General features: G+C 35.6%; 1 protein-coding gene across 1 annotated transcript in view; it reads left to right on the top strand.

Annotated features, from left to right (window-relative positions):
* The window catches only part of LOC106116275 (protein 4.1 homolog), a 50,903-nt gene that overhangs the window by 5,211 nt on the left and 18,673 nt on the right, over positions 1–27,019 (top strand). Inside the window, exons 2-8 of the mRNA XM_013310036.1 lie at positions 23,511–23,685; positions 23,937–24,084; positions 24,209–24,325; positions 24,656–24,839; positions 25,193–25,345; positions 25,583–25,768; positions 26,062–26,234. Of these exons, the coding sequence (XP_013165490.1) occupies positions 23,533–23,685; positions 23,937–24,084; positions 24,209–24,325; positions 24,656–24,839; positions 25,193–25,345; positions 25,583–25,768; positions 26,062–26,234 (1,114 nt within the window). The 5' untranslated portion in view covers positions 23,511–23,532. The remainder of the gene's footprint in view (positions 1–23,510; positions 23,686–23,936; positions 24,085–24,208; positions 24,326–24,655; positions 24,840–25,192; positions 25,346–25,582; positions 25,769–26,061; positions 26,235–27,019) is intronic.

The raw sequence follows: 27,019 nt of genomic DNA, 5'->3' as shown, positions 1-27,019 counted from the left end.
GTTCATAGTTACCTGTCCATCATAATTTAGTGGAAGGTTGCCGTAGCTAAATTTAGGTCTCAAAAGGTCGGCGCTAAAATGTAACTTCCCTAAATAAATGTTTATTTATGTACATTAGTTATATTTCAGCCGCTTGGTTGAGTTAAAGATCTGGTTATTTATTAAGCGTTTTTCTTTAATTGGAGATTCAAGAATGTCTGTTTTAGCTGTAAATTTCGTTAATGTCGATTATACGAATAATGCTGGTAAATATACTAACACAAACAATTAAGCAAAATATCAAAGATCTAGATTTTAAAAGAACTAGTTTTAACATAGCTCGAGATTTGAATTCGTATTCCAAACCGCGTTTATTTGGCACCGATAAAATTAAAGACAATAGAAAATAAATGCGGCAACAGTTGCCGGCCAGGGGTCGCCCACGCGACTCGGGTTAGATGACCTAGACCAGACTGCCGAGACGTAAACACTACTATTACTGCAGTTGTTTGTTGAGTATATAAACAAGGTATTTTATATAATAAATAGCTATTGTGCTTGTTAACTTGTGTGTTAAATTTTGTTTATGTTTTTATTTTGAAAATTAATAATCTATTAATATCATTATCTAATACATTAATACTGTTCTAACACATATCATGTTTTTGATATTTATATCAATAGACTATACATCCAGTAGTATCAAATTTACGAAGGATCATCTCCCGGTGTGAGCTTTTATAGCGCGTTTTAAAATGACATCAGCGCCATCTGTATATATATAAATAGAAACAATTTGACCAAGGTGGTATATATACTGGAACTATAGAATTGAAATAATATAATGTAGCATTATATCAATCATAAATGAGTCGCACAGGCGCCGGCTGTCAGCTGCCACTGATGCGCACATCTGGCACCTCTCAGTGACTCCATTGAACTCCGTAAATATGATGAATCTATATTGTTTGTGTCAAGTAATATAAGATATATCAATAACGCATTGACTTACGAACTCCAGAGTAATTAATGTCGTAGAGGATTAAAAATAGATCTAATTTTTAGCGCATATAACCTAAAATGTATCTTTTGTAATAAACAGGATTTTGATAATCACGTATCGTAACGAAACTCGTCTATTCCCATGTAGTGACTTATCGATTATTTATCAATCGAATTTTATTTACCGTTTTTTGAGACAAAAAGCCGTTTAAAACGTGTAATCTCTGTTTTGTTAAAGATGTTTTATACAGAGATTTTTGTCTCAGAAACCCACGGTTAGTTTAAAGAGTAAGGTCAGCAAAATAGTACTTCGATTATGTAGTGTTTGTAGTGTATGGGGCGAACGCCGTGCGCCTGTCCGCCTCAGCCCTGACCTTACGCCGGTTACCTCATCCATGACTCACTTGTTATTTTACTCTGTATTCGATAACTGCTATATTAAATATATTATTAGATACAATTTAGGTTCCGGCCTTGTATGTTGATATATTAAAGCAGTAAACAACCAACAAAGATTCATCAGAAAGATAAACCGTGTTGTAGAGATGATATTTAATATTTTGTTTGAAGAATATTTATGATGACAAAGTACCTTTCAAAGATTAGACTCGTCTTCTATGTACTAACCATCGATATATTAACTAACCGTCGACGTGACGTCCACGCAGAATTAAAAAAAAACGTAATAAGTAGCCTATGTGTTCCTCCAGACTATGTTCTACATCTACGCAAAATTTTATTAAGATCTCTTGAGTCCTTCCGCAGATACCTACTAACTTTCATCCCTCCCTCTATCTAAACTTTCGCATTTATAATATTATTAAGATATGATATTGTAGGCTATGTTTAGCGGAAATTAACACTAATAACTCAATTGACTTTGTTTATGTTTCAAATTATGATAAATTACAATATATAAATAGTAATAGATAAGCATATTAGTCATAGATGACGTGAGTATATAAAATCACTGACTGACTCAGGGCTAGTTTGAATATCGCTGGAAATACGATAAAAGTCACTGTAATGAGATTATTTACACCCGTACACAGCTATTAACTACCAAAGAGGAAAATGTAAATCGCAGTTGTAATAAAGTTGACACATTCGTAATAACAACCATAATAGTCAAATCGGTAAATTATGTTTGAAATTGTTTGAACACGGATTTAAATAAATTTTCTACCTATGTTTTTGATTAAAGGCTACTGTGATGAACCCTTCTCATATAACCTAGAATCTATTTTATCTATTTAGATCTATTTTTACGGTGAAGGAAAACATCGTGATGTTGCACATATCTGCGAAAAAATTCAAAGATATGTGTGAAATCAACCCGTACTGGTTTAGCGTGGTTGATAATTAACCTTAACTTAGGGTAGGTTCCAAATCCCTTAGTGAGGTATCATAGTGAGGTAAAACATAACTCATGTAATAGAGTTATGTTAAATTTTTGCCACATAATGAACCATCGTTTGTCTTACGGATAAAAAATGTCGCATTAGAAAACGCGATTCGCGATTGCAAGTTTATAAATGACAAAGCGGCCGATGCGCGGTGTGGTGTACACGCGTATAATTTATCTAGTAAGAAGTGTCGTTAGGGCCCGCTCACACTACCGGTTCTCCTGGATGTGTGTCGCGACATCTCTAGTGTCGATGAACCTAAGACGCGGCTTATAGGGTTGCTAGATGACATTGCTAAATGCTATAGGGATGTCTATTTCATTAATATATTGTTTCTTGGCATATAAAAGTGGACCATTCATATAGTTTATTTTTAGACCAACTAGCTCTCGCCCACGACTCCGTTCGCGAGGAATTAAAAAACAATTTAATTAGTAGATTATGTGTTCTTCCAGACTGCGTTTTACACCTATGCCAAATTTCAGCAAGATCCATGCAGCCGTTCTGGAGTTAACTTAAAACAAACATCCAACAAAACATTCGCATTTATGATATCAGTAAGATATACCGTTTTTGGTTTGTTTTGTTATTAATATAGTCTTGATAAATGTACTGTTGTTTGCGAGAATGTGTAATTAAACAATAACAACCAATTAATTAATTGATTGTATAGAAGAGATGATTATTTATCAAAGCGAAGACACCATCGCTCAATTTTAAACTTCGTTCAACAAACACATCAATTGGTGAGAACAAACTAATCTTGAGAGACACACGTTACTTGATAGTACAAAATATCGACACAACAACACATTTAACACGTTAACCGCGTAACTTTGTAAATTGGCCATTTTATCCTGAGCTGTTGCCACCCGCCCCCACATACCCCCCACGTTAGCACATCTCCGGATATTGAATTATTGGTAACTCAATTGGTGTTTGCCGAAGCGTCTTTTGTCTTGCATCTTGTATGGCAATAAAACAGGACCATACTAAGAATAGTGTTTTTTTAGTAAATCCACTATTCAGTAGATTAATCTCTTCCCCGTCCTAGTGCACTCACATAAATTAGTTCGATGCCATTTTTATTTATTTATATTAATGCTCTTTCAGATTAGAGAGGGGTGAAGAGTTCGTGACTAAGCAGAAAAATAATAATATTACTAATTCGCCCGCATCTCCTCTTTCATTGCTACTGTTTATTGCCAAGTCTAGACTTTCCGTCTCCGTTCATTTGGATGTCGTACACATGTTTGTGATGTCACCATGTCTTTTCCTAATCAATATAAGTAAGTGTATAAAGATAAGAAGATATATATTTTTGGACTTTTAAAGAGGGCGAAAGGAATTGTGGTACCATATACTTTTATTTTACATTGATAAAATCTAAGATAGGTTAACCAACCCGCACTTGGTCAGCGTGGTTGACTATGCCTATGACTATGCCTAGTCACCCTTGATTTAGGGTAGGCTCCGAGCCCCTCGGTGGGGACGTATAGTGAGCTGATGATGAAAAGCTAAGATGTAGATAATTTTGAATATTTTTAGTATTGACTAAAACATACAGTAAAAATATACAACAAAAACGTATGAATCAGAATTCTTTGTTTCACATATAGTATCGTGATAACTATAAGCAATTTGTCTATTAAATTAAATGTTGTAAGAAATTTGAAATGTCATTGATTTATAGTACTTTAGTTTTTTGTGCATGACGCAAAAACTAACACGTCGGTGTGCAAAGCGAATGATAGAGTTCATTGAATTCTTATTGTTATACTTAGTACATATTACAATGTATCCTCGTGGTCAAATATGTAACCTATCCCTTTTTTTGACACTCAATCCCAGTACCTATACAATTTTTCCTACAGTATTTGTATTGTTTATGTCTTCCTATTATTTTTTCTGCTATATATTTTATGTATAGTATTTGAATTGTGTGACCGTTAGAAGCACCCCAGCGCCACCGAGCCGTCGCTACAACCGTGTCGCACAACCGGTCGCGAGGATGATGTCAGCTCGTCCGCGCCCGGTACTCGGTGCCCTCTAACATTTTGTATCTCCTTTACCAGCTTATACCCAATGATACGATAAATTCTATTAAACAGGCTGCGTACCCAGTTTTCCCGAGGATAGCGTTACAAGAAAAACATGACACACAATATAAAGATAAAGTTTAATGTCTCCGAAAATTAAGAGGATCATCTTAAGTATTCCATAAAATTGACCTTAAAATCAAATGAATATACTCAACCTTAAACATGATCTATTGATGGAAAGAGGCGCATGATTATTATTATTTATCATGAATATTGATTTTGATGACATATTCGTTAGTACTTTATTAGTCATGTTTACTGTTTTTCTTAGACCTTGAACAGATATAAACCGTTAAGTATAATTTTATTAATGGAACACAATTGAAATGACATAGATGATCCTGGGAAGTTAATTTATTTTTATATATTTACCACTTTTCAAGCGACTCAGGAAACAAGGGACTTTGCTAGTTATACACTTAACACCTGAACATTGAATTTAGGTTCTTATCGTTTATTTTTTGCCCAATTTTTTCGGAGATTGTGAGTGGCCTAAAAACTTTCACTCACGCACTCGGAATAATCGCTGGGTCATTACGGCTCGGCTGTTAGAGCCGCGCTTGAATGCATCTCAGATAATTATCAGTTGGCTTCTTAATTGCATTCTCCAAGGTTCTTTGTTCCATCGAAACCTTTCGGACCGGTCGTAAGCTTATTTTTATATGCAATGATGTCACCGACACTACGACGATGTAAAATGTCTGCTCGACTCTTTCATACGCTTTGTATTCTACGGCCTTTTCAATTTGTTAGTATATTCAACTTGTGTACTTTTAAATTTCGACGGTTGGATGTTTGCAGTGGGTTTGTACTCACAGTACCGGTTTGATTGCTTTTTTGTGCGTTACGGTTATTATTTTGCTGTAGTGTCGAAATTTCGCTACACTGGTCCCAATTGCGAACCTTGTGGTACTCTTTTATGAATACTCTTTGAATATGTTATTGGGGTATTAAAATATTTTTAAGTAAAGAAATAATTATTTGTTGGAGTCTCTTAATTGTGTTTAATCTTTTTTGTTTAAATTATGTACTGCTTTTGTGTAAAAAAATGGCGGCTTCAGCTTGGTATAAGAGGAACATTAGACATGCTTGTTACTAAAAAGAGTCGTCCGTACATGAGATTGTAGTCAAGTATTTGCGTCACTCCTCATGAATTATGGATTATACAGATTCAATCTTTACTATTCGTGATCGTGAAGACATGAAATATATTTTTTTTTAGTGATTTGTTAACATTTTGTTGTTTTCTTCGTACTTTGGGAAAATATCTAATATCTAAGTTAATGGGACTTTGAAATATTGTTAAAAATTAGTACGAAAACCGTGATTAATGGAATAATCCAAATTTTATTTAGTGAATTTGTCATGAAATGAAAAAATGGTGCGCATTAAACCAGTGACCTCATTTTTGCTGGGAAGCTTCTTATAATGAAATCTTATTTAACTTTGCTTACCGTTCCGTAATTCCCAGCGAAAGATGTACCGTCACAGGGCAAAGAAACTCTCAGATATTACAATTGTAAGGAATAAGTTATTTGCACCTTATAAATGAGCTGTAATTTTACTTTTAGATAGATTTATTTTGACCTATAATAGTTTTAAGGTAAGAACACGCCAATTTTTCAATTCTGGTCTATACTTTTAGGTATTGACTTGTTACCTAAATACTCTTCTCTTTGTGATTTTTGGCGATTCTTTTTTTATCAGTTTTCTGGAAATTTCTTTGTTTTTCAAAGTATATCTGCATATCTTCAGCTGGTTATTTTAATAAAGGTTAGAATGTACAGTTATTTTTGTAGTGTGGCATAACTGCTGGGCGGTGATGTCACTTTCCAACATAATACATCTGTAGAGATATTTATACCACCAAAATACTGTTTAGTAGGGACGTCTGTGGCTGAATTTTGTACTGTTTTAACTTATATATTCTTGTATTTATATAAATGTACTACTTATGAAACAAGGACGTCCAAGGAATCAAGGGTTAGTGGTTTTCTTTTTTCCGCCAGTGTTCTTGGGTCTTGGTTTTTTGAAAGTCCCATTCAGACATATTTATTTCTGAATTATAGACATGCATTTTATTCGTGCTTAGTATGTCTAGAATACTATCCTGTAGGTGTGTATCAATTCCACATAGTCCCCAACAAGGGGCTTGGTGTCTACCCAAGTTCAGGGTGACTGGGTTGTAGTCAACCATGCTGGTCCAGTGAGGGTTGATTTTCTATAGTTCCTTAGATTATATAGGTACATATAGTGAACAGTTATCATTGCAGTACAATACAAATCAATTTAGTATTCAGACTCAACCTCGATGTTGTAGGCCTGGCTGTTCACGGTAATAAAGGCTGAATGAACATCGTAGTGAGTACAATAGCAGCAAACTCAACAATAGCTTGCAAGAGCACTGAGCACTGCAGTACTTGATCGATATTGAATACTAGCTGTCGCCCGCTACTCCGTCCGCGCGGTATTGAAAAAACTAAATTAGTAGCTTTTGTGTTCTAGACTACGTTCTATATGTATGCTAAGTTTCTTCTTCGATACCTTCTAATAAACATCCATCCATTTAAGCTTTCGCATTTAAAATAATAGTAAGATTTAACTCTCTTTAAACCGATGATGGAAAGGACAATATGCTTATGTCTAACTATCATAGTCAAAGTCGGTAAGTGGTTGTTAAAGGAGATCCTTAGTGTTATTTAAATGACAGTCTGCAGACTGCAAAGTAGAAGACGTTATTAGACAAATATGAACCTTCCTTTAGCGTTGTTGTGTTGCAATTAATATCACGACCACTGTTTTCATACATTTCCGTTGACTGTTTTGTGTTTTATGCGTTTTTCTGTTTCTTCTAAATTACTGGTCTATTCCCCTGTAAATAAAATCTACAATATACCAAAGCCACTTAAAAAAACAATGTAATTACCTACACAAAAAATAACATAATTGTACACAAAGTTCCCATAGACCAGTTCCTAGAAACGTTACAGTAATTGTAAGGTCGGTGCATTGAATGCCGTGACAATGTCAATTACGTCATTGTGCTAGACGTGACTTCATAGGTGATCATAGGGGATGATAAAGGTCGCCTCTACATTGTCAACATAACTTTGTATTACCAAAGACAATGCTGTCAAAATGTTAAGTAGATCATAACTAGAGCTTCGACTAACGTCAACATAAGAATCTCTTCGAATGGATTGTTTAAATTTTTGTTATAAGAATTTTCAATATTTTCACATAGAATATAGACTTTTAAAGTCTGCTTTTTTATATCAATTCTACTTATTACGTAATCAAATTTAAAACTACTTTTGTAGTACTATCAGATATTCGGAATCCAAACTGTCGAACAATAACCTAGTCGAAGTCATTGTTCGTTCTGTTATCAGTTGCCGGCAACTATCAGTTCGTTATCACATGTTCAGTATTACTGACCGAAGTCAGGGGCAAGTCTATTCACAGATATGCATTCAATGTATACACAGTTAACAATAATGAAAACATTCACATAAACAGGTCATAGGACCAGACATGAACGAATTCAATATTAGTAGAGTTTGCTTATATTGAACCGAAACGAGAAACCTTTATAAGCGAGAATATCTTAGTCTCTTAGACTATCGCTTATTCAATTTGACGGTAATTAGTCTTCGTAATGGAAGAACCACCTAATATTATCCAAATGTCTACTTATGTTGATTTAAAATCAATAAATTTTAGTTTACTTCAGCTTTTCTTTTGAGATGCCTTTTTGAGAGGTTTAGTATGTCAAATGTAGGCACTAAGTAAGATGATACATCATTTTACTTAGTGCCTATGTTCTTATTCTTATTTAACAATTTCACAGGTCAACGTACTGATCCCCTTGCGTAAAAACTCGTCCTCCCATATTTGACAAATTTGCAGTTTGCAGTGCCCAAACAAACAAGAAATAAGTAGGCCCTGTTTATGATGCAGTATATCTGGCCCGAACAGTATAAAACCAAACGTTAAATAATCAAGTTAAGGCGAAAGAGAATAAACAAGTCGGGGTACAATGTAACTCGTTTTAAACGATTTTTGTTTTGTTTTTTGTTACTTCCAAGCTTTTACTACAAATGGAAATAACATCGAGTAGTACCGGATGCACATTTCTAATACAATGGATTTAAAACAAAAACATGTAATCGTTATGATTGTCCGACGAGGTAGAGATTACGTCAATGGTTATATATTTATGATACGGTTTATAACCATGTAATATGGTTTGTAGTCAAACACGTTATGTCATACCACATTTTGGACATCAAATTCTAAGAACACACTTATTTGTAACTCTTATTGAGTCTTAACAAGAAATTGATAGTAAAGCTATAGCTTTAGCCGTCTCAGAAGTAGTAGGTGTTAAAAAAGAAATAACTAAATATAAGACAATTTTGTCTCTTCATGCTAGAGGAAATGCAATAAAATTGTCTTTATTGCGTTAGTTTTTAGATATTTCTTCTTATGTTGAATATTTCTAGCAAAGTAAATAACTTGTTTCCATTAGTCTAGCTTTTACGATTGCTGAAACATATTCCGTGTAGTGATGCGATCTTGTTCTACAAATAATAAACGGGAATCCTCTCCGTCATAAGGAAGAGCGGATTGCATTTCCCCAGACAAAACACAGAATACTTCCTCAGTAATTACAGCTATGAAATGCAACGCCATGAATTACTACAGCTTCTCAAAAACATACCATACGACCATAAAATAAAGCATAAAATACCTTAACTACGCCACAATAATTCACGTAAGCCAAAGCGTAAAAGTCGTTCACAGACAGGGAGTAAACAGGCGACGTGGAGGCGAACGGGGGGCTTACGAGCAGGGGGTGCTACCGCGCCTCTGCAAGTTTACGCAATGGAACGTCGCGCTTTTTATGCAAACGATGCTCGATTGATATGTTTTAATTGAAAATGTTGAAAGTCTCTGGATGAATGGCTGCGACGTAGAATTGAATACAGCCTAGGCACCGTCGGGTTACAATTTAACTAAAAACTTTCAAACGTATCGTAAAAGTTTGCCTCTAAACAAGACTTATGTTGAAAAAAATGCCTTATGAAATGTGATGACATTGCGTTGGGGTTCGTTTAAGTTTGATCGATGCGGTAGCCACCGAGGCGCCACTGTCGACCCCAGTCGTACCATCAAGTTAACGTGATCGAGTACTGGGGATTGCAAAGAGGGGACAAACGTTTTGAAAGCTTACGTGGAACCATAAGTAAAGGGAATCGAGATTTTATTACAGTTTTATGTGACTTCTTTTGTTAGACCTTCATTACTTTGAAACCTCTTGCATATATTCTATCTCGGAACTCTAGTAAAAATTAAAAAAAAAAACTATTCGACAATATCGTTATGTTAAACATGGCGCTACGATCCTTAGGAATACATTAAGGTATATAACCATTATGTATATCCTTATTTAATTTCTGAACTCCAGTGGTGTGTCGGGTTTATCGTCATTAAATTTGCACGCAGAGAGACCTTCTCTCTTGTAGCATGAAGCGTTAAAATTTTACACCCGTCTCATCACAAGTGCCTGTCTTGTTATAAATATTTACTACGGAATTAAATATCCCTTATGTGTGTATGTACACTGTTATTTTAGTTTAAGATTCGATGTTTGTCTCGTCATTTACTTTTTAAATAAAACCGTGGTTGGCTTTTGAAAATTCTACTCCGAATTACTCAATTGATGAAAAAAGATGTTTGAAAATATTACGGATACACGGATTTATCTTTTCTGTGGAAATTAAGTTAAATATTTATATTGTTTTTATTTAAACACACGGAATGGATTATCTAGAAGTATTATCGCGTGTCTTTCTGGCTAGGGTTTTTTTTACAATGACTATTCAAGCTAATAACAAAAGAATTACTCTAAGTATAATAAACAAAGTAAGAAATGTTGTGTTGTTTTTTGTCTGTTTATTTAAAAAATATCTATGTGTGATAAGGGAGATTAGGGCAGAAGGGATATAGGGAGGTCTCCTGGCACCCGGAACTCGTCACCCGGCGCCCGCTGGGATCAATACTACGCTTGCTCGTGCTGTCCGAAGATATATTGATTTGTAATTAACGATATTGACGTCATTTCCGCTTTTATATTGAACATCCGGTCAAAAGACATCCTAATAGGATTATAGCGAACATGTTTGTCTATGGTGTGATCAAATTGTTTCTGGTTTTGTGACGGATATTTGCAAAGAAAGCAATGATTGTTTTATACATAATGAGAATATAGAAGTAGGAAAGGATAGACTGGTATTTTTATTGAATTTACCCGAAACTAAGCTATAAAATTTAATTTTAGTATTTTATATTTGTTACAGGTAATGAAGACCTCTTTATATTAGAAATACTTTAGAAATCCTTGAGTAAGTAAACTAATTAAATATAGATGTAGTTGTCAAACGCTATGTCAATTTAGTTTACATTATTATATCAACAGATGGCGGAACATATGGTTTAGATCGCGGTATCAATTTATTTGGTATATTTATCGATTTGCCGATCGCATATTCAATAAAGTTGACTCGCACCAAGATACAACCAGTGTTTCCTTGTGACTACTCGATACTTCTCCTGTGAGAGGGAGACCTTTTTGAGACTTCTTTACAGTAGTTAACTGTATTAGCTTCATTGATTTCCAATATCACACAAACAACATAGAGTAGGTTAAGACTAGTAATCATTTATTTTGTTATTTCTGTACAACTGCAATAAAAGTGTCACATTTATCTTTTTAATGGTTCTATTACACTGATATATTTATTTACACTTTCCAAGACAAATACAGATATATAAAGGATAGATATATTATTTATAAATGTTTAATAATTTGTGTCTGAACTCATGTGTAAGACGAGTTGCTTAGAAAAAACTTGTCTTAAATATTGAATATTATCTTGTGTTATTTATGTTGGTAAAATATTCAATATAATAGGTACAATAAGTTTCTTAAAAGCTTAAGAAAGCTGTGCCAAGTAGTATTTTCGTATCGTAAATCCGGCGTCGCGACCGGAAGGATACGGGACCGTCTCGTAGTCTAGATAAAGTTTCCTCGCTTAACTATATACAGCTTATGTAGTTTGAAACTGAAGGCTACGCAAAACATAATTGCCTTTTTTGTAATAAATAAGAAGTGTGTGCCTAGATAAATTTGTTCTCTATGCATTCTTTAAACACTTTTAGTAAAACTTTTGCTAAAATGTTCTTATGATTGACACAGAGAACGTCTCTACTTTATATAACACTAGCTGTCGCCCGCGACTCGGTCCATGTGGATATATAAAAAACTTCACCCATCTATCCATCCACATCTCATCAAAAAGCAGCTCTTCAAGGCATAAATTCAAAAAAAAATTAATAAATATTATCCTATGTCCGTCTCCTGGCTCTCAGCTACCTCATCACCAATTTTCAGCCATATCGGTAAAGTCGTTCTTGAGTTATAAATGGTGTAACTAAGACGACTTTCTTTTATATAATAGATATGGTAAAAATATTGTTATCATATCGAATTCAAGGTATAAAAGTTGTAGGTTTCGTTAACATAACTGTAGTATAACATAGTTTGCAATTAGCAACATAGTATGAAAGTTTCAAACAGTTATCGTAGTAAGCGGTGTTATATAATTAATAGTACAAGTGTACAACAGGTAGGCGAGGTGGCAGTGAACTCTGTAATTGATTCGTGTACCGCTGGCAACGCTCCAAGCTAACACTATCTACCAGTCTCGTACTAACTTGTAGCCTTGAGATTGTAGACGAGATATTCTTACTGAAGTCAAGAGTTTTTCATACATTAGATGAGAATTCTGCTCTTGAAGACTATCACGAATAAGTCGACTAAATCTGTACAAGTATTTTTACGTAATAAGGTATGTCTTTGATAGATAGCTCTTTAGTAACTTCTCAGAATCAAATTGACGAGTTGTTTGTAAGCTTTGTCTACCTGATTTATTTATCTGTTTACGTATTCCATCTTTGACAGCATTGATTATTTAATATTAATATGAAACTCTTATTTTATGTTTGCTACCTACTACTTTGTGGGAAAAAAGCAGATGTCACCTACTTCGCTGACAGTCGAATCAAGTCCTGGTATTCTTCAACAATCTATATCCCAGACATGTGTAGAGTGATATAATCTATACAAATAACATAATGAGGAAAAATTTGATTGTTTGTTTGCTTTCAATAGACTCTGGAACTGAACCGATTTGAAAAAATATTTCACTGTTTAAAAGCTACACTATTCTCGGGAGACATAGGTTACTAGATTTGTTTTTAATTCCGCTCGGAAATCGCTTGCAACTGCTAGTAGAATAAGTACGGTAAGGTAGTCGTTTGTGATTGTCGTGGGACTTGCGTGCGATGTGAGCGCTTCTCTTATTATGTTATTGTTTGCAGCGATTTTCATTGTCTATAAATAGATGCGCTTGGCACACAATACGCGAGCTAAACACGAGAAAAATGTACACAATACAAAGATAAACAAGTGAATTATATGTTTTATGTACAAATTGTTAGATCTAGCCATATATCTTTCAATCTCCTCGATGCTAAAGTTTCTATATCTTCGATACACAATCATCGTTACTACCCAAAAGATTACATCTTTACATCTTACTGAAATAATAAATGCAAATGTTTGAATATATATATATGAAAAAGTATATTACTACTATATACTATAGTTTAAATTATTATCGTTCAATCCTAACCAAAACAAAATATCGCGATTCAAAGGCAAGCCAAATTACAACTACATTAACACACAATACGAACGATTGTCTGTCTGTACCTTAGTATTGTATTGTTTTCATTTGGCGCGGCTCTCTTTGTAGCAGCAGACGTCCCGATTAACAATAATGGAGAGCTCATAAGGATAAACAATACAATGAAACTCAAAGATTCTATAAGAATTAATGATCTATATTTTGGAAAGAAGAAAAGCGAAAAAAGAATCTGCAAGTTGCAGACGAATTGATTCAAAAGCAGAATAGCTTATAGAAGACTGGCTGTCTCCCGCGCGACTTACTAAAAACCTAAAAATGTAGTAAGCAGCCTATGTGTTATTCTAGGCTTTGTTCTACATCTATGCCAAATTTCAACGAGATCCATACAGCCGTTTGGAAGATACCTTCTAACAAACACCCGTCCATACATCCAAACTTTTGCATTTATAATATTAGTAAGAAATGCTAGAGGTTTATTTTTGATGTGATAATTTCGATGGTAATTATTTCCGTTCATTTCCAAAATGGATTAAATGTGTAATTTCTAACCATTTGTTGAATTGTACATCCGTTAATTCTGTCTATTTAGTCTTATTCGTCTATCAACATTGTCGGACAACGCACAATGTTCCTTGCATTCTAATACCAATTGAACGTTGAATAGCTTCCGCTAAACAAGCACACAAGAATACCACTAGGCTAATGCTATTAGCATGCTATAACTCAAGCATACATATGTATTCTAAAGCTATAAATTAGTATGCTATCGATCGAAGCTCTCAATTTGTTCGCGTTACAATTAACGCGCCTCAAATTGTAGCTATGACGAAACTATTCACTAACCTAGAACCGCACAGAGCAGTTTTATGTAGAGGTATGCATTTTTTATTTCGTATTCAGCGCCTTTATATTTTTTTAATCAGAGAACTAATTTTGACGTTTATTTTATTGTGTTGTAGAAAAAGATAATAAAATGAAAGTTTTGTCTGTTGTTATTTTACTGAAATTAGACGATTGTTTAAAAGAGTAAAACAAAAAAAATATAGACAAGGCAATCAGGATTAAAAGAGGTTTTGATTCACGTGATTTTTTTAAAATCCATTTTGAGTCTGGCGGTAAGTTAGTCTGTGCCGAGGTCGGTGCCCCGCCAGGTGTAAAGGAAAACCTTTGTTGGTGCCATGGGCGAAGTTCTCTAACCAATATTTAGTTTTTTTTGGAATGGCTCAATTTTTTTTAATTGCAAGGTACATCTTTACTATTGCATAGACTAGGATAAGTGTATTATTATTAATAGGTAAATAATACGCGGTGTTTTTTTAAGGTTTTGTTGCTCGTTGTGTTGTAACGGAAGTGAGGCAGGAAGTTCGGGTCAATGACTTACGACAACTTTTATTGCCTTTGTTTTGATGGACGTTGACAGTTAAATACTAGTTGGTAAGCGTTGCCGTGAATGCCGAAACATTATAGAGGTCTAGTACGAATATTTGTGACAAGCATCGTATCATCGTGTCATCGATGAAAAATGTACAAACTTTGTAGCATATCGGTTGTAAAGTACACTATCTCATGGTAACGATACGAATTCGTTTTTCGTAAATATTCCTGCTAGACCCACCACAAGAAAAGCATACTCCTGTCTTTGTTTTATTGAAATGAAAGGGATGATGATATGTTTTTACACCTATGTCGACAATGGAAACACGCTCACTAAATATGTAAAGATATATTTGAAAAGAAGTATTTTTTGAGTACTGATATTGTTGGATAGTGTAGAAGGAGCAATCATATATATTTATACGGTTCTATATATTGCAAAAGTTTCTGATATAGTTATATAGTATCATGAATATATAAAAGTTATATATCCAGGTCAGTAATAGCATTACAAGCTGATTGTAATACGGCCTCCGCGCGAGACCTTAACGTATAATTTATACATTTGTTATGTCTCTACTATGAGATTGACTCATCGCTATTTATACATTTCTATTAATAAGAAGCCAATTAAATTATCAATTAATTCAATGAATAATCGCTATTCGTTAAAAAATAATTAAAAAAAAAACTAGTTTCAAATTTTCAATCTACAGTTGTTATTAAATTTGCTTGAATTTTAAATATAATTGCATAATATTATTTAAATAAAAGTATGGAACAAAAAGCTAACACTTTGACCACCGTCGTTACATTACTGGGAACTTTTGACATGAGACGTTCTTATGTGAAACTCAATAACATCAAGGGGGAATTACAAAGAAGCCCATGCACTTGTACAGGTTAATTGAACGTGTGACGTCATCCGTGACGTTTAATTCGTATCGTTTGCGCAGTTATGTATGTTATTTGCTATTTTAATACAGCTACGGAGTACTACCATAGCCATGCTAGTAGACATCTAGGTACTCTAAATCTTCTTATATATAAAATTATGGTGTCACAATTTTCGTTCCCATACTCCTCCGAAACGGCTTTTCTCATGAAATTTTGTGAGCATATTGAGTAGTGCTGAGAATCGGCCAACATCTAATTTTATTCCCGCGCGGACGGAGTCGCGGGCGACGGCTAGTGTATTTGTAAATATTTGAAATGTCCGCTCTATAAAAGATTTATTTAAATATCTGAGGGCGTAAGTATTTAATCGATCACAAGTGCCAATTTAAAGCCCCCCTGTATTCCACACTGGGTGTATGCAAGTGGCCTCTTGTCGTGTTGTTAATGATTCGTTAACCAATGCCCCAAGTTGATCATATTATTGCATTCGTCTAAATTTTACGGTGGAGTAATTTAAGGGCACTCATAACCCCTAGAGCGTCGGTGGCTCAGGGGTTAGAGCACTTCACTTGTAATCTGCAAGTCCTGGGTTCTTACACAGCCGTGTACCATTTATCCGACGTTCTTATATACGTTAACTTACTTTAAAATAGATGATATTTTAGAATAATGTTTAAACTAGACCAGTACTGTATTATAGATGACCTTATGTCTAGTCTAGACATTGTGTTTGCTGAGCTTTCGATGTGAAAGTTGATTTCAATTGGCGTTGCCGAGAAGCGTTGCTTATGTGAGAAAGTTGGACCACGTTGTGACATCTTTGTAAGCCTATGACTGATTTATTTAACGGTTTCACTACATCGTATTTATATTATAAATGCAAAAGTATCTCCGTAAAGGCTCTACGGATGTTGATGAAATTAGGCATAGATTTAGAACATAGTCTGGAAGAATTCACTGGCAACTAATTATGATTTTTATTTGGAACGGAGTGGCAGGCGATAGCTTGTATGTTATACTAATATAAGAACAGTGGAATACTGCAGTTATATTGACATAAATATCAATATAAGTGTAATATCCGTTCACTCGATCCAAGTATTGTTTACACAACTGTGTGGAGTCCGAGCTTACGTTTAATTAACAAAGATTTAATTAACTGAGTCGCACCTACTGACCTATATCACCATCAACATTACAAACCGCACCTACACAAAGTTTAATTTTGTTACAAAAGGAAATTCATTTGTTTAATTTCGTGTACATATGTATTTTAGTTTGGTAACTAATTTCGTAATGATTTGTGCAGTACAATTTAAACTAATGTCTAACTTCTACATAACTTATACATAAATGATGTATGAAAAAGCATTGTTTGACTTGCGTGTTTTAAATAGCGTTCCAATGTATGAAATAGTTTTATTCCAGCACGAAATGGTTAACCGAAAAGCCGCAGTTAGTAGCCCCTTACCTCAGTATGGAGGTAGGACCTAGGCACGATTGCGTGTTGCTTTGCTTATCCTGAAGTCCTCCCCCCTTCCACATCCATACCCGGCTGATGGGTTGTTGACACGACATCCAACAATTTCGCCTTACGTGGAACTATTTGAAAAACTGTGTTGTAATGGGAGTTTTTAAACGGTAATTTTAAATTTAAGTAAGCTCACTGACCGTATTAAACTGGAGGGGGTGAGTGGGCGTGGTTTGACCAAAGTTTACGTTAGGTCATGCACGGCGTAATTATGTTATTCGTGTTTTGGAATTTGTTGCTGTTAGACGTGTTGGATTAAAACAAATTGCTTTCAGGAGCCACTATATGATTAATTAATAGAAGTTTTTACAATATGTTATCATATCGAGAAGTAAAATTTAAAAATAAAGAATTTCTTTGTGATTTTAAAGTTACCAAAGCAAGTTGTTGCTTCTGTTTAATGACGTCACACTACCGCCATCTCTTAGCAAACAAGTTGTTTGGAAGCCTGTGAAAGGCTCGCGTGTTTGCAGTAAGAGCCCCCTGAATAATAAATACATCAGTCTGTCTGTCCGCACACCTCAGTTACAATGCAAGAAGTAAATAATTTTCAGACCAACAAAGCTTATTCTCACACTTGCTGACATATAAGAAGATAGGTGTATTTATTATATATTTACTTTCGTAAAATAAGACTACTACATTATTTTACGAAACAAGTCTTTTATATGTATAAGGACTTCTTTTGCACCAAATCACTCTAATATAAAGTTGATAACAATTTAACAAGCATCTCTAATCTTTTCCCATCTTTGTTTGTGCACGAATAACAGTGAGTTCCTTGTTAATTCCTGCGCTCTGCTATTAAACGTAAAGATCTTTCCTGCTCACCGCAGGGCATGAGTCATTGGGCAGGAATGCTGATTGCGTAGCGGCCACAGGAAGCAGTTTTTTTAGCAACGGCCACGCTGTCGGTGTAATCAGCCGTTTACGTTTAATTCAAATTCATTGGTGTTGACGCGTTGCTTGAGTCTGTCATGTCTACTTATGTGACGAGATAAGTCTTTTTGGAGGTCTTAAGAATTATTGAGTTAAATTGTTGTTATCTGGGGTATATGGGGCGGGCATTTATAGATTTGGCATCACTTTTTGCATATTAAAAACTTGGTTAATCTGTATTATTATTTGTGTTTTTTTTAAACGCGATGGCATTCATATTGAGTAATGATTATGCTAAATATTTCGTATTTCACCATAGTAACGAAAGTCTAATTAAACGATAGTATAATTTGGATAATGAACGCTAAAAGGTATGACGTCATCAGTGTGCGGTCATCGACTATTAATAAATTACTAGTAATTGCTTGCTTTATTGCTCCCGGCACGTAATCGTAACGTGACCTCAGCGAGGTCTCCGATAATTACTGGCCAAATATGACTAACCAATTAAAAATATAACTATTTTATAAATCTGTAAAAACTTCAAGCAAATTAAACAGTTGGGTATATATGTGTTGAAGTGATTAAAACTAGCTGTAGTCTGAGACTCCGTCCGTGCGTGATAAAAAAAATTATTAATCATGTTCTATATCTATGCCAGAATTCATTAAGATCCGTCATCTCATCGGAGTCATCTTGGAGAAACCTTTTAAAATATATCCTTCCATCTAAACATTCGCATTTATTATATTAGAAAGATTTAATTAACTTGAAATGAAATGCAATGTAATATTGAATACAAATATATGAGATTTCAAGAAATAGTTAAGATTTTATCACATGAGGATATTATTAAACAAATCGTCCTTTTCTAGAATTTAATATCCATGTATGTAAATCTGTGCTGAACAGATTAGCAGTGTCGGCTTGTTGGCGCCTCTTTGACTCAACATGATTTATGCATCTCAGTCGCCTATCAGCCATTTCAAAGTATTTATTGCCTTCCGATAGTTGAAGTGAAGTGGACTACTCGTATGATTTATAATCTTTCACAAGAAATATTATGTATATTTTAGACCAATTCATACCATAGACAAATTGCATAGTTGAAACTTTTTTTGTCGGCGACAAAATATCTGAAAAGGTAAACATAGTTTTGGTGCTAGATTGAAATAAAATATAGTTGATAGTTCTACTTTTCTCCTAGTAAGTGAGATATATGTATGTTAATATGAAGATAATTGGACTGCCATGACCGCAGACCAAACGCAGAGCCTAAGATAGAGCGACTTAGTTGCGCACTGTGGACGCCCTCTGCCCTACTACGGGGACATAGGACATTAAGTCAAGTGAGATGTAGATGGTTAGATTTCCTCCCTGTAGCCATATACTTCCCCCTTTTTAACGTTGTAGTTGTGTACAACGAATACCTTTCAATGCAAAACTGCTTGTATACTATGTACACGCATTGCACTTGAGTGGAGACTACTTACTGATGCGTAGTCAATGAGCCGTGATAGTGCCGACCACTCCAACTCGAGGATTTCCCCAACCCTAGTAACTTGACAAAGCATTGGAGCGGTACATCTAATAATGCAACCAGCCCTAGTAATACCTACCTGTATTATGTCAAGGAGCTAACTAGGCTTCGCCAATATAAAGCTATAGACAAAGGATTTAGTATTCACAGAGAGTGTTGATTAGGTAAAGAAGTTTTAAGATATAGTAGATAGTAATAAGGATGGGGCAGTGTTGATTTCGCACTTTATTATCCTACGTCAATAACTTCATGTGGTATACTTAATGTAAATTTACTAATTGTGGATTTCTGAGACGATAATTTCCGTTTAAAACACACTGTTATCGTTATTTCTGTTATATCAAAGATATTGACAAGGATGACGAAGTGATTTGGTCTCAGAAACCAATGGTAAGATCATGGTTGCTGCAAATATAAAAAATTGTTGTTTTAAACATTCGATTTCATATTTCTCAGAACCTTTCTTCTTTTTAAAATTAAATTTCTGCAATTGGAAATGTTTGCCCTCAACAAAAATTAGGATTTGAATGATAGGTATTTCTTTATAGTTTAATTTTTAAATCTTTTGATGTTGCATTTGTAGAAATAATAACAAGCACCGTTTTGAAATAATGTTTGAAGTATATTTCATCGAGTTCATTTGTTTGAAAAAGATTTATGTAAACAGGATTTTAACAAGATGCTAGGCTTCCTACCAGAATATAGCCCACTGTGTTACAAATTTGCGATTAAATTTTAATAAATCTGAAATGCTGCTTTAAAAACTTAAAAAAAACATCTATGCGGACATGACAACAAGTTTTTATAAATATCTGATAGTGGAAACTCACAACAAGAACACATTCAAAGAAAGCATGCATAAATCTCGTGCAAGTCTAATACAAGAGGAATATATCAATGAACTCATCGTTATAGGGTTGCCCCGCGCACCGCTGCTCCCGTGCCCCGTGCCCCCTATACCCCGCCCCATGACCCACATTGGCCGCTCAAGAGGCTGCGGGCTCGATGCGGATGTCGTAAATACAAACACGTGCCACAAACAACATCTGCGCCCTACAACTGATTGTTCTATACTTTATTAATATATACTTAACGTGAGTTTCCACTGACCGTACAAAAAGTTCTGATCCTAGCTTCCATTTGTTATTAAGAAAACAGAGCCACTTGATACGTTGAGATAATGAATTTTTGATTTGCCACTGCTGTCGCCCACGACTTCTTCCGTGCGGAATTAAAAAACCTGATAAGTGCCTATGTTTTATTCCAGATTGTTCTATATGTGTGCCAAATTTCATAAAAATCCTTTGAGACGTTCCGGAGATACCTTCAGACAAACGTTCATCCAAACATTCGAGTTTATAATATTAGAAAGACAGTAAGAACAAGAGAAAGAATTAGGTAAGCAACATTCTAATAAAAATAATATTGTCAATGTTATTTTGTCTATGGTAGAGGCTATCGTGTGTCAGAAATAGCGGTGACCGTTTGATTACGTGTCTTTATCCGTGACTCTTGGTCCGGCAATTGGCACGAATTAGGGCCGCGACCCACGATCTTGTTGTATGCTCCTGTATGAATGAGGCCTTTTGGGATAAAAAAGTCCTTTATGAAGTGTTTAAAAAGGAATTTATTTCAGTTCTGTTGGAGTAAATAAAAATATGTGTTTGAATTTAACGTTTTTATGTTCATATACCGCAGAGGTTACCTGAAAACGGCAACTTTATAATTAACGCTTACAAAAGGCTCACCGTCTACAGGATTCTTGCCGTAAAAGAACGTTCCTGTGTACACATTGTCTAGAGCTAGACAGCTTTTAAGTCTGTAAGGTCTGTTTGCAAACACTAAAACAACCGCTCAAGTTTGCACAACTGTTTTGTTGTTCTAACGCCGGCACTTTTTCAAGAAAAAGATAGTTACATTGTTATACACAAAATATTATAAATATACATCTAGTAAAAATAATTATTATTTGAATTAAATTGTGATGCAAAGCAATCGGTCGCTCGATAAACAGATTTGGTTAAAAAATTGTTTTTTAAAGATCTGTTTTTATTCTAGATATAGACTAACCATATATGAAATAAATACTTACGTGTATCTGTCTTTCAAAAGACGAGAACGATGACAAAATGATTTTGTAAAAGAGATTCAGCAGTAACAGCACACAATATTGTGTCATATGACAATCGTAAGTCACATTTGTCATTTCCTTTAGTACATTGTCATTAAATATACATTAAATGTCGGTAGTAACCCGATACTTAATAATCTGACTGGACTTGACTATACTTCGTACTCAGAGATGCGTCATTGTCGACTGTTCGACCAATTAATTTGCCGTTTAAGATGCGGCAGGTAACTCTCTGCCCACTATTAAACTCTATTATATTGTCAAGTATTACTTCATCCTTATGTTAAATATTCAGAGCCACATTTACGAGTGTTCCACTAATAAAAGATTCAAACTTTGTTTCAGCTTTTGCTTAACTAAAAACGCATGTTCCTTGTATCCTGCGAATACGTCTAAAATATCCGCAACGTCTTGTACGAAATTGCGAGCCGTCATAAAGTTTGGATAGTACTGTAGTCAAAATAAATTTAAAGTACAAAAATGCATTTATCTCTGCCCATCCCAATAATAATAAAAAGGATTTAAGATATTCGTAGAATTCGTTGTATTGCATTAAATTGCATTAGTAACATTTGATATGGTTCTGCATAGTTTTATGATAAGCTTTGATAAGAGATGATAAGAAGTTTTATTATTAAAATTGATAACGCTTTATCGATATAATTTTTATTCACTACTAAAAGTTTTTAGATATACTGTAATAATTGTTTTGATGTAAACTTGTTTAATAACATGTATAATCAACAAAACACTTATGTGTTCTTGCAACAAATGGTAAATAGCAGTTAACTTATTGATAAGTATCTGTGAGTGCAAACAATAAGCACAGCTTCGAACCCACGACTACATACAATGCGCCAAGGTTGTTCCCACGCCGCTACCGTATTGTGTTAGGGTTTTGTTGTCTTGTATGTATGAAATTAATTACCTTTGATGAATCATCAATATTCAACTTACAGCTGCTTGATACCAGAATTATTTTTCATTAAACTGAATTCAATTCCGCCAGGACTTGTTTTATCTCAGAATTGTATACAAATGTATTCAAACCAGATGTGATGTACTATCAGGGGATCTGGCGGTATTCCACGTTGAAAGCAACCGATGTCTGAACGTTTCGTAAAGATTTAAATTTTAACGCGGAAACAATAACCAATAGAACGCAGCTTTTAAATATCTGCGAAAAATAGTCGACCACAGAAACAACTAATAAGTCGCTTGAAGAAGATAGTTAGTCTCGTTGAAAAGCAATTTTTTGTAAGTGGAACACCGCTAAAGACCGTGACTGTACCATAATTTCGTATAAAACCTTAAAATGTTTTGTACATAAAATGTATCGTAATGTCGGTTAATTGTCCTTTTTATTGTTTAAATGTGCAGTTACTGAAAGTGATTTTCCAGGTTAACAAATGGAGACTGTACCTGTACTGTAGTAGTTAGTTTGTAAAACAGCGACAAATTAAAATTTAACCTTTTGTTATGAATCCATTACACTCTCGAGCGGTCGGTGTGCCGTGCGGTCGCAATTTAAGCCGGCAGTGGAGTATAAAATGAATGGAATTACGAGTCTCGTTGCTTTTATAGCTGACCTGCTTCTTAGAGTGCGGCTTTGTACGTTGCATTTTAAATTTTAATTCGGATTTATCTCTTGAGACCTATTTTCATGGTTGCTTTATATCTTGTAATAATTAATTGATTTTTAAAGCTTCTTATAATGTTTTTATTGCACTTTTTATTTTAGTTCCTAGTTAAGACGAGTCGTCATTATATGTAATCCTACAATTAAAAATAACCTGAACGACAGTATGTGTATGTGTACTTTACCAAAAAGTAGACAAGTTCATTGTACACTTACAATATTCATGGTGATTTAAATATTTGTTCTCTGTTTCCAGGTGGTGAAGGAAGCGCGGCAGAATGCCGGAGGGCGTGGCCAAGGAGGCCAAAGAGGCCAAGGATGACAAGAAGAGCAAGGCCAAGGAGGCATCTCCCCGCCGTCGCCCCACGGGGAACCTCGCTAGAGCCAATGTCGAACTCCTCGACGGCTCCAAGATGGAGCTTGATGTCGATGTAAGTATTGCATGCACATATTTAACATTATAAATGCCAAATTTTAGATGAAATTTGCCACAGATGTAGAATATAATCTAGAAGAATACATTCTACTAATTGCGCAAGATGGGAGCGATGACTGAAATGAGGAATGATAAAATAGGTCTGTCTGGAGTACTAAAATCTCGCACGTTGATCCCATATAGATTGGGATACGAAAATGACGATGATGAATTGATAAAATAACTGTATGACGTTGTTGTTTCCAGAGGAAAATTCGAGGACACGAGCTGCTGGCGAAGGTGTGTGATTCCCTCAACCTGGTGGAGAAGGACTACTTCGGGTTGCTGTACGAGGATCGCGGTGACCCTCGCGTATGGATTGACCTCGAGAAGAGAGTCTCCAAGATGATTAAACGTATGTCATTGCACTTTAACTGTCATATCCAATAAAAAATGAATATCTATAGAAATATGCGAAAAGTTACTGTTTGTATTGGTCTCCTGTTAGTTTTTTATCATTGATTTCTCTGTGATGTCAGGCGAGCCGTGGGAGATCAGGTTTGCAGTGAAGTTCTACCCACCGGAACCTGCGCAGCTGCAGGAAGAGCTTACCAGGTACCAGCTGGTGCTGGCAGTCAGGAGGGACCTGCTTGAAGGTGAGTTACAAGTAGAAGAAGAAAACACCGACATGAGACTACAATTAATTGAGGAATTTCTTAATATTCTTTTAACAATATAAATCCATGCTAACATTTTTGAAGAGGAAACGTCATGTTTCTAGCTGTTTTCCTCGTGTGTCTTAGGGTTTTAATGTTGTTCACTAGCTCATACAAGTCCCCATGCATGTATTACTGCCTACACTAAGTTAGGTTTGACTAAGTAAGTCAAACACACTTGCCCATCGCTATTTGATTGATTTTATAAATCTTTGAATTTCGTCACAGATATTAGACATGTCAACTACTATACTAATTCATTGTGTGCAGGTCGTCTGCCGTGCTCTGCGGTGACGCACGCGCTGCTGGCGTCGTACCTGCTGCAGTCGGAGCTGGGGGACCACGAGGAGTCGCAGGCGGGGGCGGCGCTCTGCAGACAGCTGAAGCTGGTGCCGCCCGCAGCCTGCACACCCGAATTGGAGGAGAAAGTGGTGGAGCTACATAAGACGCATCGGTGAGATACATAGAAGATGAGCAAGTGGCCATCCGAATTCACAGAAATAGCGAAAAGAAAGCATTACCTACCTTTAGTCGACATCATAAAGATACTGAAAAAGAGAATACATATATCCCACCTTCATCAAATCCATTTCAGCTTCCCATCCCTTCCTTATAAGAAAATGTTGGCAAGGAAAAGAGGAGAAAAATTAGGGCTCCAAAACGCAAAACTTATTCACTTAGAGTTGTTAATTGACCATTGAAGGGAACCCTAAGTGTAGATTTATCATATTAAATGTACACTAACTGATTGGATCAATATTATAGGCATTGTAAGATACACAATTAAGGTATGTTGTTGTTGTGCAGCGGTCAGACGCCGGCAGAGGCGGAGCTGAACTACCTGGAGAACGCGAAGAAGCTGGCAATGTACGGCGTGGACCTGCACCCCGCCAAGGACTCTGAGAACGTCGACATCACGCTCGGCGTCTGCTCCTCCGGACTCCTCGTCCACAGGGAGAAGTAACACGATCAATAATATTATTAATGCAAATATTTGGATGGATGGATGAATGTATGTTTGTGAGAAAGTATCTCCAGATTGGCTGAACTGATTTTGATGAAATTTAACACAGATGTAGAAGATAGCCTGTAAGAACGCATAGATTACTTACCATTCTTTTATAATACCGCGCAGACGGAGTCACGGACGAAAGCTAGTTTATAATATTGGTAATATTGTAAGATGTATATTGTCAGGTTACGTATCAACCGTTTCGCGTGGCCGAAGATCCTGAAGATCAGCTACAAGCGTCACAATTTCTATGTGAAACTGCGACCCGGAGAGTTCGAGCAGTTCGAGTCCACGGTCGGCTTCAAGCTCGCCAACCACCGCGCTGCCAAGAAACTATGGAAGACTTGCGTCGAGCATCACACCTTCTTTAGGTAATGTCTTTTTAATATTATATGACGATAGACTCGGATTATCTATAGAATTATGTAATAGTGGAAATTTTCTTTTGGTTTTCATTGAATTTTAAGAGGAACTGCATTTTTTTTTCACTTCTGTAAGAATCAGCCGTTCAAAATACACTTGAAATCAATTTTTTCATCATAGGCATAACTAATTGTTGCTTGTTTAATCATTTTGGTGCCCCTAGTTTAAAAAAAAACAATAATTGATTGTGTGTATGATTGTATGTATGTGTGTGTATGTATGTATGTATGTATGTATGTAGACTGATGAGCCCGGAGCCGGCGGCGCGCGGCACGCTGTTCCCGCGGCTCGGGTCCCGCTTCCGGTACAGCGGGCGCACGCACTACGAGTCCCGCGCCGCGCCCCCGCAGCGCGCGCCCCCGCACTTCGCCCGCACACTCTCCTCCAGGAAACTCTCCTCGCGCAGCATGGACGGTACGTACATCATCTCGCGGTACGCAAGTCTATGTGTTGGTGAGCTGCACGGCGCTCTCTGTTTTAAAGATCTGTCAGTACATGTTAGCTGGCTTACGAGTCGTCTACTTGCATAGTAATAGAAGATCGCGTTGAGCCGTAAAATAATGATTCGATTGTTGAACCGCAGCTCAACGATTCGAGTCTATGTGAGCTGATCTTTTGAACCGATTCAGAGCTGATTTATACACAAGTATACGTCGAGAACGCATAAAAAAGTTTATTATATGAAAATGTATTCGCATTTGCGAATGTCATCTTGGATGTTGTTCAAATATATAAACTTTAGTATTTGATCATCGACTCGTTTACATGATATGATTTCACGAAACGCGAAATGTAACACTCTCGAAATAAACGGATAACGAGAAAAATAACTTTGTCAATGACAATTATATTTGTGCCGCGACTCATTCATTTGCTGTCACCGACATGACACGTTCCCTTGCAGTATTAGTTGTGGGTTTCTGAGACCTAAATCTCTATGAAACATATCACCATATCTGTCATTATCTTTGACTAAACAGAGTAAACAATATGTTTTAACGGGGATTTTAGTCTCAGAAACCCATGATAAATGATCTTTTATTAATTGTAACTCTTACCGTGGATTTCTGAGAAAAAAATTCCCCGTTTAACATATACTGTTATCTCTGTTTTGTCAAAGATAATGACAGGGATGATGATATGTTGTATGGATATTTTGGTCTCAGAAAGCAACGGTTAGAGTTATTAAGTTGATAGTA

The sequence above is a fragment of the Papilio xuthus genome, unplaced genomic scaffold (genome assembly GCF_000836235.2).
Source record: "Papilio xuthus unplaced genomic scaffold, Pxut_1.1 DF827756.1, whole genome shotgun sequence".
NCBI classification, from domain to species: domain Eukaryota; kingdom Metazoa; phylum Arthropoda; class Insecta; order Lepidoptera; family Papilionidae; genus Papilio; species Papilio xuthus.
Note: the sequence above shows the minus strand (reverse complement) of the source record. Positions and strands in the feature narration are given on the sequence as shown.